This window comes from Nerophis lumbriciformis, linkage group LG33, assembly GCF_033978685.3.
Source record: "Nerophis lumbriciformis linkage group LG33, RoL_Nlum_v2.1, whole genome shotgun sequence".
NCBI lineage: Eukaryota > Metazoa > Chordata > Actinopteri > Syngnathiformes > Syngnathidae > Nerophis > Nerophis lumbriciformis.
In genome coordinates this window covers 5,191,473-5,207,509 of record NC_084580.2, presented here as the reverse complement: position 1 = coordinate 5,207,509, position 16,037 = coordinate 5,191,473, and the positions used below count along the sequence as shown (strand labels likewise).

General features: G+C 41.5%; 1 protein-coding gene and 1 long non-coding RNA gene across 2 annotated transcripts; one reads left to right on the top strand and one right to left on the bottom strand.

The window, feature by feature from the left end:
• The first annotated feature begins 1,224 nt into the window (after positions 1–1,224).
• Positions 1,225–5,519, top strand: LOC133575983 (uncharacterized). Its single transcript, XR_009811543.1, has 5 exons — positions 1,225–1,285; positions 3,191–3,293; positions 3,664–3,816; positions 3,941–4,037; positions 4,983–5,519. It is a non-coding gene; the product is annotated as an uncharacterized lncRNA (long non-coding RNA).
• A 6,062-nt stretch (positions 5,520–11,581) lies between these two features.
• LOC133575947 (perforin-1-like) lies at positions 11,582–14,715 on the bottom strand. The gene is made up of 2 exons (XM_061928891.1): positions 14,679–14,715; positions 11,582–12,196 (listed from the first exon to the last, which is right to left on the bottom strand). The coding sequence occupies exon 2, from the start codon at positions 12,192–12,194 to the stop codon at positions 11,796–11,798; it is 399 nt and encodes a 132-aa protein (XP_061784875.1). The 5' UTR covers positions 12,195–12,196; positions 14,679–14,715; the 3' UTR covers positions 11,582–11,795.
• Positions 14,716–16,037: the final 1,322 nt, after the last annotated feature.

Genomic DNA, 16,037 nt, shown 5'->3' with positions numbered 1-16,037 from the left:
AAAGTAAACAATGTGACAAATAACATTGTACAACAATCAATCTAGGGATCTAGATATCTGGTCAGGACACTGTGCTTGTCGGCTGAAATTGGTGGTCGTACTTGACGGCCGCAACCACTTCATGGCTTCTCAAAAGTTATTCAGTACAAAACTAGACGTTGAGTAATTGATCGACATACATCGCGGACAATAACTGATAGTCTGCTTTGCCAGTCCAAATGCATTCACTGTAAAAACTCTTTCAGTCGTATTGTCCATTCTACTTTATTTTTAAAAGTATATTTATTCCAATAAATCAATTTATTTTTATTTTTAGAGTTTTTGAGTTATCTATAAGTAAAAAGTGTGAATATTTTCGTAACTTACTTTTTTATGTGATAAAATTAATTTTATTGGACTTCCAACATAAATTGATTTAGCAAAACTCAGTTTAAAGGTTTATATCAGACCTAAAACGTCAGGACCCGCCCACCTGCATGCAGCTGTGGAAGAATTGTATTGTACCATATGTCCCGGCAAGAAATCTGCGTTCAAAGAACTCCGGCTTATTAGTGATTCCCAGAGCCCAAAAAAAGTCTGCGGGCTATAGAGCGTTTTCTATTCGGGCTCCAGTACTATGGAATGCCCTCCCGGTAACAATTAGAGATGCTACCTCAGTAGAAGCATTTAAGTCCCATCTTAAAACTCATTTGTATACTCTAGCCTTTAAATAGCCCCCCTGTTGGACCAGTTGATCTGCCGTTTCTTTTCTTTTCTCCTCTGCTCCCCTTTTCCTTGAGGGGGGGGGGGGCACAGGTCCGGTGGCCATGGATGAAGTGCTGGCTGTCCAGAGTCGGGACCCGGGGTGGACCGCTCGCCTGTGCATCGGCTGGGAACATCTCTACGCTGCTGACCCGTCTCCGCTCGGGATGGTGTCCTGCTGGCCCCACTATGGACTGGACTCTTACTATTATGTTGGATCCACTATGGACTGGACTCTCACAATATTATGTCAGACCCACTCGACATCCATTGCTTTCGGTCTCCCCTAGAGGGGGGGGGTTACCCACATATGCGGTCCTCTCCAAGGTTTCTCATAGTCATTCACATCGACGTCCCACTGGGGTGAGTTTTTCCTTGCCCGTATGTGGGCTTTGTACCGAGGATGTCGTTGTGGCTTGTGCAGCCCTTTGAGACACTTGTGATTTAGGGCTATATAAATAAAGATTGATTGATTGATTGATTGAAGAACAAGCCCAGACACGTTTCTTCACGGAGCCTAAGGAAAACACTTTACCGAACTCATGTAAGTAACAATTTATATTTTTAAAAGTCAGTATTTGCCAGGATTTAAATGTATACATTTTCAAAAGCATGGTTCAATGTTATATTTAGTTTACTACTTTTCCCGCCGATCGCCATTTCGAATGTGCTCTTACCTCCAACAGCTCATTAACTTCAACCAAACATTGTTTACAGCTGTGAAGTTTATAATTAGCGTTTTCTTTGCGTGGTAGTTTAATATTTTATTCTTCAGTTTATAAGCAGCCACATTAAAGCTGCTTAACTAGCTTGCATTCAAAGTTGCTAGCAGCTAGCTAGATACACTTGACAGAGCTATCTGAAGCCCCCTCAGACCTGCTGTCCATGCACACTCCTAGGCAAAACGCTACTCTTGTAAGAATAACACTCATTGTGTAAGTCTCAATCTCAACATCCCCCCCCCCACACACACAATCTCACCAGTAGTCACCATTTAAAGGGTAATTTTTCAAATTTTTCTTCCGTGGGGGCATTTCCCGGACCCCCCCTACTGTTGCTAGGTTACCAACTTAGACCACCGTGGCTACAAAAAAATCTAGAGGAAATATTGCAAATGAGCAGTGTTGGGTTAGTTACTGAAAACCAGTAACTAGTTACAGTTACTAGTTACTTTATTTCAAAAGTAACTCAGTTACTAACTCAGTTACTTAAACCAAAAAGTAATGCGTTACTGTGAAAAGTAACTATTTAGTTACTTATATATATATTTTTTAATTTTTTTAAGGCCCCATTTAATGCCCTTTTAGCCTTCATTTTAGTACTGTTATTGCACTGGAGAATAATACAATCTGTTGTTCAACTTGACATGCATTTGCATCATTGAACTCTGCTAAGCAATGTGCTCTACATACAACACACAAAGACAAAGATATGTTTTAAAGGGCCAATTTGTTTCAGACCAGAACAAATTGACAAAACTATTTTAAATAGCTGCAACTTAACATACATAAGTAACAAACAGCATAATAACAACATAGCTGTAAAACAAGAAAGGCACACACTACATACATAAAGCCTAACCAGGCGTTTTCTCAAGGAATTCTGAAATAAAATCATGTCTGAAGCCCAGAACACTCTACACATTTCCCCACTTAGTTTAGAGAAAAGGAAATATTAGCCTGGCCCACTAGTATCCCTCTTTAGGTTTGTGAACTTTATAGTCTAAACATTTAGAGTGATGTGATAATCAAACACTCTAAAAGTTTAAAATGAAAGAGTATATAAGAGAATTGACAGAGTGTGTGTACCTTCACGTGTGCAGTGCCTCGTTAAAATCCAGCCGCTGTTGGAGGTGGAGGTGAGTGTGTCTCTTTACTAGCTTCGTCGAAGCATGTTGTTTTTGTCGCTGTTTCAGCATATTTGAAACTTACATTCAGCTAAAATGTTCTTTTCTTTGTGGTCGATAAAAGAAACGTACTGAAAATATCTCCATTTTAAGAAACTCGGCTTCGGGGTTCGCCATGACGTCTTGATAGTAGACACAGACACGCCCCCTCCCCCACACACACACTCACACACACACACGTACACACAGACAGCGCGCGGCGCGCCTCTTTTTCGTCGCCTCTTCAGCAGCGACACTCAGATCTTCTCAGTTTCTAGCCGATACTACATAAAAAATAACGCAAAATAACGCAGTAACGCATCATGTAGTAACGGTAACGGAGTTACTGAATATAAAAAATAACGCGTTAGATTACTAGTTACCGCCGATAGTAACGGCGTTACAGTAACGCGTTACTTTGTAACGCGTTAGTCCCAACACTGCAAATGAGTATATTAGGGTGTAAATAAAAACCGATATAAAGGGCTCTCATCAGGCTTATATATCCAAGAGGTTAGACATGAACCATAACTTGTCTTTTTTGTTCTCTCTCTCCAATGACAGATGGGATGGCCCTGTAAGTTGTGCAGCACTGAATGACATTTTAAAGCATTACAGACTGCACCATGGGACCTTTGGACACAGCAATTCCTTGCCTTGCATTCATGTAGGTTGCCCATGCTCTTATACATCCCTTCGCTCTCATCTGTCAAGATGCTAGACTTCTCCTCTGACACCACCGCCAGAGAGCCTAGCTCCACTCCCACCACGTTACTGGCCTTCTCTACCAACTTGTCCAGTCTGTTTGCGTCCCTCGCTCTCAGCCCGCTGCCCCAGCAGGCCACGGCGTACAAGAAGGCGCCTGCCACCACCGACTCGTAGAACATCTTCTATTATATTCTATTCTATTATCATTCTATTTTTCCTGACCAAGTTTCCATTGTGACTTGGACATGACATAATAGACTCACTTTTTGCCTGAAAATGTATACTAATACCCTTAATATCAGTAACGGTCAACATTTGCTGTCTTACAGATTAATGAAGTGTCCGAAGGTGCACTGCTGTTCCACTGGAATCAACATTTATGTCCCAACTGGACAGGTACACGCCAAAACTCCTGGAGCTCTTCAGTGCAAAAGGAGGAGTGACTGCAGCGCATCAAGAACTTGTTGATGGAACTGATACAGGTGAGTTAAAAGTGGTTTAAAAGTTTAAACTGAATCTATAATCATGCTCTAATAACGGTATCATAGATTTGGAGTAAAATTGCCAACAAAATTAATTTATTTATTATTCTTCTCTTAACTCTAGGACCCAAGTGCCTCTGCAGTGAAGAAGAGAGATGTGACTGTGAGATGCCTCATAGAGTACATGGTAGAGAGTGGACAGGAGCTAATCTCTGACTACTGTAAGTATTGTTTAAAAGCAGGTTTGGATCAGTCTGATGTACAAGCTTAAATTGGGTTTACTTTTATGTGAACTGACTGAACCAGCAGTTGTCAGGTGGAGGTCGAGCATGCAGCTAGTTGGCAAGAGCCCCAGGATAGCCAATTAGCATAGCACCACAGAGTGATGCCTTTCTGTCTTGTGTTTCTGTTTGCCCTAAAAAAACAATGCAAACAAAAAATACTACCCTTAAACAAGCATTAAAACATTTACTATATATATATATATATATATATATATATAACATATTACTGTTTGTTTCCCATCCATCCATTTTCTACCGCTTATTCCCTTTTGGGGTCGCGGGGGGCGCTGGAGCCTATCTCAGCTACAATCGGGTGGAAGGCGGGGTACACCCTGGACAAGTCGCCACCTCATCGCAGTGCCAACACAGATAGACAGACAACATTCACACTCACATTCACACATTAGGGACCATTTAGTGTTGCCAATCAACCTATCCCCAGGTGCATGTCTTTGGAGGTGGGAGGAAGCCGGAGTACCCGGAGGGAACCCACGCAGTCACGGGGAGAACATGCAAACTCCACACAGAAAGATCCCGAGCCCGGGATTGAACCCAAGAATACTCAGGACCTTCGTATTGTGAGGCAGATGCACTAACCCCTCTTCCACCGTGCTGCCCTTATTGTTTGTTTGTTTGTTTTAATTTCTGGTGGTTCTATTCAGGTTTTTTATGTGCAAATTAGAAATGCCAAAAAGAAACATGTGGCTGGAATTGCATCTATTGTACCAAGTTTAATGTACAAGATCTCAAATTAGAATTCAAAAGTTTTCAAAATGGTCTTCACAAAAGTAATCAGTATCTGAATTAAATCACACAACTTAGATTACTGTAAATATAAATGTGGATGTTTGTTTTTTTAATTACTGTTTTTGTATCTCAAAGGGAACTGCAGAGACCACTGTTCATGAGGACCTGGAAATGAAGAATATGAGCATCTACATCTGTCGTGAGCCAAATGCAGTAGGAATCATCATTGAGGGAGTACCAGTCCTTACTCGTCTTGGAAACCTGGCCAAAGCATGCTGCCTACTTCTGGGGTTGACGTATGCACTTAATCTTGAGTATCCATCCAAACTTTCCAAAACATTTGAGGTGTTTCAAAGACTTTTTGTGGGACTTGACACACTGCGCCCAAAACCAACCCCCAAATTCATGACTCTCAAAAACAAGCTTCTAGCTTAGGCACTGAGCCATGACTGTCAGCTTGCACTTTTGAACAGCTATTTTCTTGTGTCTGTTCAAAATCATTATACATTGTTCATTGAGTGGAATTCTTCAGAATGTTGTAACGGTTTGTCCTGTTCAGGTTTTTTACAAAGCTCCAGGTCATCGTTTCTGGTGTGTAAATTAAGTTTTTTTATGTTTTATACACACTAAATTGCCCCACTGTGAAGCTCCAGCTGGTCAGAAGGAGGGATCTGTGAGTTATTTCAAAATATACACACTGAAAGACACTACAGTGAAGGTGTTCTGCTTGTGAATTGTTACAGAAGTACAGATAATCTTAATGTTCAATTGTTTTAGCAAGAAACTGTACTGTGAATGTTCTAAGTAAAACTTGAGATGCTGAGGTCATGCATTCTTTTATGCACTAAATACTGATGTTCTTGACTGTTAATACTGTCCAGCTTATTGACAGGTTTGGATATGGCTTGTGAAAATGTTTTAATATGTATACGGTTAAAAAAAGAAAACTACTGTGAAGGTGTTCTATACAGCACTTTAAAAAGTTGAGGTCATGCATTCTTGTATAATATGGATGTTGACTGTTCATACTGTCCAGCTCATTGCCACTGTTTTTATATGGTAATGATTTAATAAAGGTTGGAATTTGATATGTCTTGATTTTTTTATTATTATTCTAAGTAATTATTTTAAGCAGTTTCCATTTTCAAAACAAAGAAAGGGTAAGTTGGTCAAAATTAATAAAATTGAGTACAAAAATTATTTTTTTCATTTAAATGTTACTTATTTTAATTAAGTCTTGTGTGTTTAACATGCTAATGTTTTTTTACATTGATTTTACTCAATTTCTTGGCTTTTTCTGTAAACGCAACTTAATCTTTTTGCATAAATCGAAATGCATATTATTAAGTTCTACTTACTCAAAATACCAATTAGTTGACTAAACTAACAAAAATTGCTTGGAAAATGTTGCCTTATTTTTATTGAGTTAGATCTAGGCAACAGTTTTTACAGTGTTCGCTGTTTTCCGTCGTACTCCCTCGTCTATGGGACCCCGCATTCTTGTTGTCTCCCCTTCGACAAATGGCCAAAGTTTTTTGCTAAGTAGAATCACAGCTGAAATGGACATTCCTGTGGCACAACACACTCATTGACAAACATATCCCACCAGGCTGCCGTTCTTCCAGGCCTTATCCAAAACCATCGCTATGTTGCCTTCTGAGATGTGTCGCGCGTTACTTCTTTTAAGGTATTCATGTGTGATTTCCACAAGCGTCTGTTACGAAGCTGGCTGTGGCGCGTTCTTTCTGACATCACTTCCTGTGTAGGGCGCGGCCTTTCTGGCGTCACTTCCTCTCCGAACTCAGTTTGTAAACGATCGATGAGTCCATACAAAGCTAAAAGCTGGAGATTCAAGTAATAAACGGCGCACTTACCCTTATAAAATAATCCAAGGAGGGGAACCTTAAAAGATTTAGCTTAGGCTAAATAAATATTTGTTTAAGGAGTTATCCGGCTTAATACAGACAGGGCCTAAGAAACATCCATCATTTTGCAAAGGACATTGACAGAAACACAATTGACAGCAGTCATAGAAACACAGCTGAAGTATCGCTATGAAGAAATATTGCTTGCTCAGGTGGGACCTGTGGCACCACTGGGGCCTTAGACAGCCATCTTCTGTCAATTGCGCCACCTTGTGTCAAGTCAAAGAAAGGCACAACATGACCGAGATTAAATGTGTTTGTGGATAATGGAAGCCGAGCAACCTTTTGCTCAGAAAAGCTGACGAGGAAGCTTGACATAGAGGACAAGAAGACTCAGATCCTGCTTCACACCATAGGCCAAGTTTGAACCGAGCTGCAGACTCTCTGGATTAGAGGTGTGTGGCGTGAAAGAGAACGTTTATGTAGACTTGCCAGAGATGTACACGCATAAAGACATTCACGTTTAGAAGAAGAACATTTTAATACAATATGACAGGGAATGTTGGCCATGCATTCGCAGTGTTCATTTGCCACAGGTACATTAAGACATAGGGCTGCTGATATGATGTGATGTTTATCAAGCTATAGAAAAATGAGAAGTTACTCACAGTGAGAAAGCAGTTTATATGCACTGCGAACTGTCCTTGGCTGGGTCATAAATGGTCCTTTATTAATAGACTATTTAATCTCTCCAACTAAAAACAAAGTTGGAATTTATGTGAATCCTATTTCTATTGCAGATGTTGGAACTTGCTTGTGAAGCAGTTTAGCCATGATTTCCCAGAGAAAAACAAGTAATGTCACAAGAAGATGTGCAGTTTGTAAACAGTGTTAATGCAACTTGGAAGTAGGTTGGTGGGCATTATAGGTAAACAAACACGCTTAACAATAGACTTGTCTGTGCAAAGAGCAGAACACCTAAAGATAAAACTTGAAAAGAACATTTACTTTTACAAGACCTGCTGAACAAAGGATATGCAGTTAAAGTGCTGATGAAGATGTGTCAGAAGGAAAGCTATAGAAAAAAAAAATCCCTTTCATATTTGACTGTGCTGCATCATATCTAGGCAAGAATGGAGAGCCGTTGAAAGGCAAATTTAACAAACTTGCTAGGTGGAGTTTTAACAAGATTCAAGCATGATCCAATTGCATTGAAAACAAACATAAAGGCAATGCATCATCAAGTAAAGATTTAGTGACAGTGACGTTCTTAGGAAACTTGATTAAACCTTTTCAAGTCTACATCTGTTTGGAGCAACATTCTCCCCAAAGTCTGCCAACGGTGCACTCAGAAAGACAGCTGAAGATGTTAAAGACAAAATGTCACACGATGCCGTTGAAGCTGTTTTTAATCATTTTTATGTTGTTGATTGTCTTTTCTTGGTGTCAACTGAAACTTAAGCATGTGTCATGGTTAAGAACCTGACAGCAGTGCGCAAAACTGGAGGATTTTATCTCACCAAGCAGCTGAGCAACAGCATGACCGTAATTGCCTCCATTTCTGAGACAGAAAGAGCCGGATAGGTTAAATATTTGGTTTTAACTTCGTAATGAAAGAGTAATTGGAGTTAATTGGTGCACACGTACAGGGGTGTTCAAAGTGAGAGACTAAATACAAGGCAGACTCCCCAGTTCAGGTGTGGTATTCTCTCATCTGTCATTATTCCATCAAATATGATTCTACAGTAACTTAGTGGCAGAAAAATCTCCTAGGATGAGGATGAGTTAACTTACAAAGCAAACAGATTTCACAAAGCGTCATGGTTTCACAGTGAAGAGATGTTTGAAACCAAGTGGATTTGGAGCAGTCAGCACAATTGCATCATTTTGCTCATGTCCACAAGAAAGGTTATGGGCTTAACAACGATTCTGAGGCTGAAATTATCAGCAGTTGCAATGGCTGTAAAGCTAGACAGACTCATGAGAAAAGAGTTGCATAAACATCTTAAGGATTTGTTGTTTTGGTCTGACAGCACCACTGTTGAGATATTTTGCCAGTGAAAATGTTAGGTTCAAGACGTTTGTTGCCGATGAAATGCCATTCATCAGAGACAATACCTCACCCAGTGGATGTATGTGAGTTCTGAGATGAGGCCCATGCATCACAAGGAATGAATGCTGACTAGTTCACATGAAGTCAAATTCAGGGACCAGAGTTTTTGACAAAGGAAAAAATGGATGTATGATACAGAAATGAAAGCCACTGTGAATGTGAACTTGACAGATGCTGCTTCAAAAGTTCATTAATTAATTCTGGATTCCACAAGCAGACTGAATTATGTCAAAGTGTGTAACATGTAGAAAAACATCAGCAAGACCTTGTGAACCAAGAATGGCAAATCGACCACCATACTCTTCAATTACAGAGAAGTCACCGTTCTCAAATGTAAGCATTGCCTATTTTAAGCCCTTTGAGGTCAAATGTTAGCGAAGTGGTGTCAAAAGATGTGGTCTTACGTTTATCTATCTAATTGTGAGAGCTATTAACACAGAAGTGGTCGCTTGACATTGATTTTGGCTTTAAAGCATTAAGTAGGTCTATAGTCAGGAGATGTCAAATGTCTGTAATTAGATCAGATAATGGTACTGATCGTGTTGGAGCAGAAAGGTAAATATGTGAAGCAATCAAAGGTTGGAACCAGGCAACTGTAACGGTACAGTGAGGAAGGAGACGGCACTGAGACAGGGACGTCGTTTAGCTTGCAGCGTGTTTATTAGCACAAGTGTGTCACGTGTGTAATTAAACCAAATACGTGGTGTGTGACTATGTGATGCGATTACATGGTGAGTGTTACCGGGAGGTGTTGAAGGGGTGTGCTGTGAAAGATGCGGAAGTCCAGAGAGGGCATCTGCAGTCCCCTCCAAGGTTTCTCATTGTATCCCATTGGGTTGAGTTTTTTCTTGCCTTGATGTGAGATCAGAATCAGAATCAGAATCAGAATCAGAATCAGAAGAGCTTTTATTGCCATTGTTTGAGAACGGGTTCACAAACTAGGATTTTTTCTTGGTGCAATTGTGCAACATAAAACACATATAACACAGAATAGAATAACATGAGCTGTAACTGAGCTATCAGATCTTGTTATTGTTCATGTGCCTGATGGCCGAGGGGAAAAAACTGTTCAGGTGGCGGTAGGTGTGGGTCTGGATAGACCGTATTCTCCTGCCTGAGGGGAGAGGGGAGAATAGTTTGTGTCCAGGGTGAGAAGAGTCAGCTGTGATCCGGCCCACATGCCTCCTGGTCCTGGAAGAGAACAGGTCCTGGAGGGGTGGGAGTTTGCAGCCAATAACCTTCTCAGCAGCACGTACGATGCGCTGCAGTCGATGCTTGTCCTGGACTGCGGCACCGAGGAACCAGACGGTGATGGAGGAGGTGAGGATGGACTCGATGATGGCTGAGTAGAACTGCACCAGCATCTCGGTCGGCACCTTCAGTTTCTTCAGCTGCCGCAGGAAGTACATCCTCTGCTGGGCCTTCTTGATGAGGGAGCTGGTGGTCAGCTCCCCCTTGAGGTCCTGGGTGATGGTGGTGCCCAAGAAACGGATGGAGTCCACAATGGAGACGGGGTGGGGGAGTCAATCAAGGTGAGGGGGGATGGTGGGGCTTTTGTGGACTTCAGCTCTGCCTTCAACACCATCCTCCCTGGACTGCTACGAAACAAGCTATACCAGCTCAGCGTGCCCGACTCCTTCTGCAGTTGGATCAATGACTTCCTGACAGACCGAAGACAGCACGTGCGGCTGCGGAAGATTGTCTCGGACAGTCGAACCACGAACACTGGTACTCCTCAGGGCTGTGTACTCTCCCTCTGGCTCTTCTCCCTGTACACAAACTGCTGCACCTCCAGTCACCAGTCCATAAAACTGCTCAAGTTTGCGGATGACACTACCCTCATCGGGCTCATCTCGGATGGCGATGAGTCCGCCTACAGGAGAGAGGTGGACCGGCTGGCGTCCTGGTGCAGCCACAACAACCTGGAGCTGAACGCCCAGAAAACAGTAAGGATGATCATGGACTTCAGGACCTACTCCATCACCGTGTGGTTCCCCGGCACCACAGTCCAGGATAAGCATCGCCTGCAGCGCATCGTACGTGCTGCTGAGAAGGTGATTGGCTGCAAGCTCCCATCCCTCCAGGACTTGTTCTCCTCCAGGACCAGGAGAATTGTGGGTCGGATCACAGCTGACTCTTCTCACCCTGGACACACACTATTTTCCCCTCTCCCCTCAGGCAGGAGACTACGGTCCATCCAGACCCACACCTCCCGCCACCTGAACAGTTTTTTCCCCTCGGCCATCAGGCACATGAACAATAACTCCTAACAGTAGCTCCTTGAATTCCTTCTAAGTCTATAACAAGATCTGATAGCTCAGTTACAGCTCTTGTTATTACCAAATCTGTGTTATATGTGTTTTATGTTGCACGATTGCACCAAGAAAAATTCCTAGTTTGTGAACACGTTCTCAAACAATGGCAATAAAACGATTCTGATTCTGATTCTGATTCTTTGACTTTCCTGAAGTCCAAGATCATCTCCACTGTTTTCTGGGCGTTCAGCTCCAGGTTGTTGAGGCTGCACCAGGACGCCAGCCGGTCCACCTCTCTCCTGTAGGCGGACTCGTCGCCATCCGAGATGAAGATCTGAGCTGAGGATGTCGTTGTGGCTTGTGCAGCCCTTTGAGACACTTGTGATTAAGGGCTATATAAATAAACTTTGATTGATTGATTGATTGATTGACAACACAGATTTTTCTGGGAATTTTGTAGTTTACAGTTACAATGTTTTTCATCACATTATATACAGTAGATTGTTGCAACGGATTTTATTTCGTTTTGACATTGGGAATGGAAAAAAATAATCGTAGATGTGTTGGTGAACATTGATGTGGACTTGTTGCAGACAGACTGATTGACATATAACAATGTGTCCTGTTAAGAAAAAGAGATGAGCATAACACTTTTCCAAAGGAATCAGGAATGGCTCGTGATTTGCAAAACGGAAATATCAGTTGTTTCAGATGTTTATGGATGGTTGTTGCCGAGGGTGTAGGTATAATGCATGGTTCCACCTTTCTTCAGGAAGCAGTCGTGCTGATGGGTTCCAGGGCGCACTTGTCTCTGACACACTCCCAGCAGGTCATCAAAGATAATATCACTGTCATAAACCTCAAGCCTCAACACATCATTCTCCTGGGCTTTGAAGTTGGAGAACTGCTCCCCCCACCAAGGATTAGCATTGTCCTTACGGACTGCTGTTGTACCCAAAGTGACAGAGCTACAAAACACTTTGACATAGCCATCTGTGGTCCCCAAAATGTCAGAGGGGAGACCGCTGGCACGCAGGTTAAACACCTTCAGCTGTGCCTGAGTTTTAGTCAGAGCACACAGCGCCAGAAGCACAAGGGACAGATTGAAGACCATGGCTGTAAAGAGAGTGAGGGTTACAATCAAGCACTTTACATTACAAGTTACATATTTTTCTTTGTGTCATATAGTCATGTTTTAGGGATAGAGTTAGAGCAGGGGTGTCAAATGTACGGCCCGAGGGCCAGATCAGGCCCGCGAACAGAGTTTGCTAAGTATAAAAATTAACCTGAAATTTTTGAATGAAAGAAACAGCTGTTCTAAATGTGTCCACTGGATGTCGCAATAGAAATTCTTTGTATCTTTGTAGATTATACTAAATATGTACAAAATAAACCACATGATCAGTCGAGGAAAATGATCAATCCTGTAATTTGATTTTGATATAATGTTTTTATCTTGATTGAAAATGAACGCCAATGAGTTGACTGATGAACATTATCACATAATTTATTCAAAAAATATAGATAACAAATAAATTATTAACTGCAACATGTTAATGTAAAAAACAAAAACAAGAACATTATGATTTGTACATATTCAGAATGTGCATGTTCTATTTTTAAACAAAGAAAAAAATCTGAAGTTGTCTTTATTTTTAAGTTATCATGCCGTGATTTTACCAGTCCGGCCCACTTGGGAATAGATTTTTCTCCATGTGGCCCCCGATCTAAAATGAGTTTGACACCCCTGGGTTAGAGTGTTTTATATTAGGAATTACAATGGGTGAAAGAAAGTGACACTTATGAGTAGGGTGATTGGTCTTTTCAGGCATTGTTCATGCTTAATTTAACATAAATTGCGCCTCACCCGTTTTAATGATAATACACCTTTCAAAACACAAATTGATAGAAAGACACAATAGCCCACATTATGCCCGAGAATACAGGTCATGACATATAGACATGTACTATCGCTTATCCTAGTTAGGGTTGCCGGGAGCTGGAGCCTATCCGACCTTACTTCAGGCAAATAACCCATATCCCTTAATCCTGAAGTCACTGAATTCTGCACAGATGTCTGGCGGGTCAATGCCTTCACTGTAAGTGATCTTGAGACGACCAATAAAATGTTAATTATATTATTTTATATTATACTACAATATTTTACGAATTCCATCCATCCATCCATTTTCTACCGCTTGTCCCGTTCGGGGTCGCGGAGGGTGCTGGAGCCTATCTTGTAATGAATAAATAATTGAACGCTTTTTTAAGGACCTAGCTAGCAGTGCAAGATGAACATGAGTAAACTAGCAACATAATATAGACAAAAAATACAGTAGCAACATTGTCATAAATGCCTCTGACCCTTCCAGTTAAATGAGCTATATCAGTTATATCATCAGGGCGCAGCTTCTCAACAGTGCACCAGTTGCTGCATTCTCTAACTTGTCGTATTCATAGAATAGAGTTTAAAATAATTATATAAACACAGAAAATAAAAAAATATGTAACCCGCCTTCCGCCCGAATGCAGCTGAGATAGGCCCCAGCACCCCCTGCGATCCCGAAAGGGAGAAGTGGTAGAAAATGGATGGATGGATAGATGGATGGTTACAGGATAAAGGCTTTTTGATACACAGTACATATGATATCTGATATCCTATATATCCTCTTTAAAAATGTATTTTCTTCATCTAAAGTTAAAATTGTGCATGAACACGTAAAGCACTTTAGCCACATCCATTATTCAACTGGTGAGTTACTTTTTAAAACTTCATGTGGGTATTTTTTTAAATAAAATAAACCTTTATGTCTATATGCTCATTTCTTTTTGACTGTTTTTTAAGTTCATATTAACATTTGTTTTTTAAACAAATTTCTATCTTGGTAACTTGCATTATTTACCTTAGGTGGAGGTCAAAGGCTGGTCTGAAAATATGGTCAATTTCCCACAAAAAACAATAAAAACGTTTTTATTGCCCTACATGTGCAATAAAGTGCAACAGTCTTATATTATTAGATTTGGTTTACAAATCATATCCGAAATGTAAATTAGCGACACTTTCCACAAATGTATTTTTAAGACAATAACAGTGTCTAAATGGTTAAATACTTAAAAACATGATTAGTATTCACAAACAAAAAATAAACTTAGGAGAGCAGGGTTTTTCTTTATTCATAAACATTATTTATTTCTTTATTTTTGCTACCATTGTATGTAGGATTGAAATCTATTGTAAACACATAACCTAATCTCATCATCTTAACATGTGTGTCGGCTTTTTGCCACGTCTCCAAAAAGTGTGCGCGCCATGTGCAAAGTAGGGTTGTGTTTTTATAGATTTTAAGCGTGGAAGGCTCCATACGCAACTTATATGAAACATAATCAATGTGGCCAAACAGTTCAGTTTTAGTCAATTGAATACTTATTTACTTGTATTTCAAACTTAAAAACAATCATGTGATCATTCTGCAGTAACTGTAGCATTGGCAGTATTGGCAGCGGAAAAATAATAACTAAGACAAGGTGGAGTGAAGGAGCAATCCACTGGCAAAGAAAAAGTCAAATATATGTAATATGTTGTAGTCCTATGTCTTACCTGTGCTCTTGGAGTCTTGTTCCTCACCTCTGTCAGATGTTTAGGGGTTTTAAAGGCCAGCAGGGCCCATATCAGTTTGATAACGTGTTCTATTTGCACTCAAAAAACACAACCTGCTCTTTTCTCAGTGTTATGCAATCTAACAGCAGCAATACATGTTGTTGTCTTACTGAAACCAATACAATACTGAAACCAATACAAACCAATACGTAAACCAGTGAAAATAGAGTAACTGTCAAGACTTGATCTTGGGAGTTTGCTTTTCCGGGATGCAACGGAAAGTTGGCACGGGCGAGACGGGAATTAAGGTACATGATTTATTTAATACATCAAAAAAAAGTACAAACGAAAAGCGCGCACAGTGGCGGAGAATAAACTATGAAACCAAAAGACTATAGCAAAAAAGTACAAATGAAAAGCACGCACAGTGGCGGAAACTATGAACAATTAAACAAAACATTAACTGTGGCTTGATAAACAAAAACTTACTTGGCATGGAACCGGCATGAAAAAAGAGCAGCAAGGATCATGTGCAGAAGCATATATGGGGTGTGAGGTCGTCAGGCCGAACAACAGAAAATGAATGAACTTAAATACTATGGACATGATTAGTGAAAGCAGGTGCGTGACTCAAAACGTGAAACAGGTGCGTGACGTGACAGGTGAAAACTAATGGTTGCTATGGTGACCAGACAAGGGAGTGAAAAGACAGAAACTAAACAAAACATGACTTAAAACAAAACATGATAATACAGACATGACAGAGCCCCTCCCTTAAGGACAGATACCAGATGTCCAAGAAAAAAAAACTTAACAAAAGTCATGGGAGGGCGGGAGGGGAACATGGCGGTGGGTCGCCAGACCACGTGTCCCCGTATCCACCGGGGCAGAGTTAGGTGGCGGCGACGAGTGGAACGCCGCTGCAGCAGGTGAGGCGGACGCCCAGGGAATGGCCACATTCGTGGCCAACTGGGAGGTGGGCGCACTTGGCGTGGCGGGCGACCAGGTAGCGGCCATATCCGTGGCCGACGAGGAGGCAGGCGCGTCGACAACTTGGCAGGCGTGGCAGCTCGGCGTGGCAAGTCAGGCGGCGAAGCTCGGCGTGGCGCGTCCGGCGGCGAAGCTCGGCGTGGGTCTTGGTCTTGGTCTAGGCGTGGGTCTTGGTCTTGGTCTAGGTCTTGGCATGGCGGGTCTTGGTCTTGGCATGGCGGGTCTTGGTCTTGGCATGGCGGGTCTTGGTCTTGGCATGGCGGGTCTTGGCATAGCGGGTCTAAGTCTTGGTCTTGGCATGGTGGGTCTTGGCATGGCGGGTCTTGGTCTTGGTGTGGGTCTTGGTCTTGGTGTGGGTCTTGGTATGGC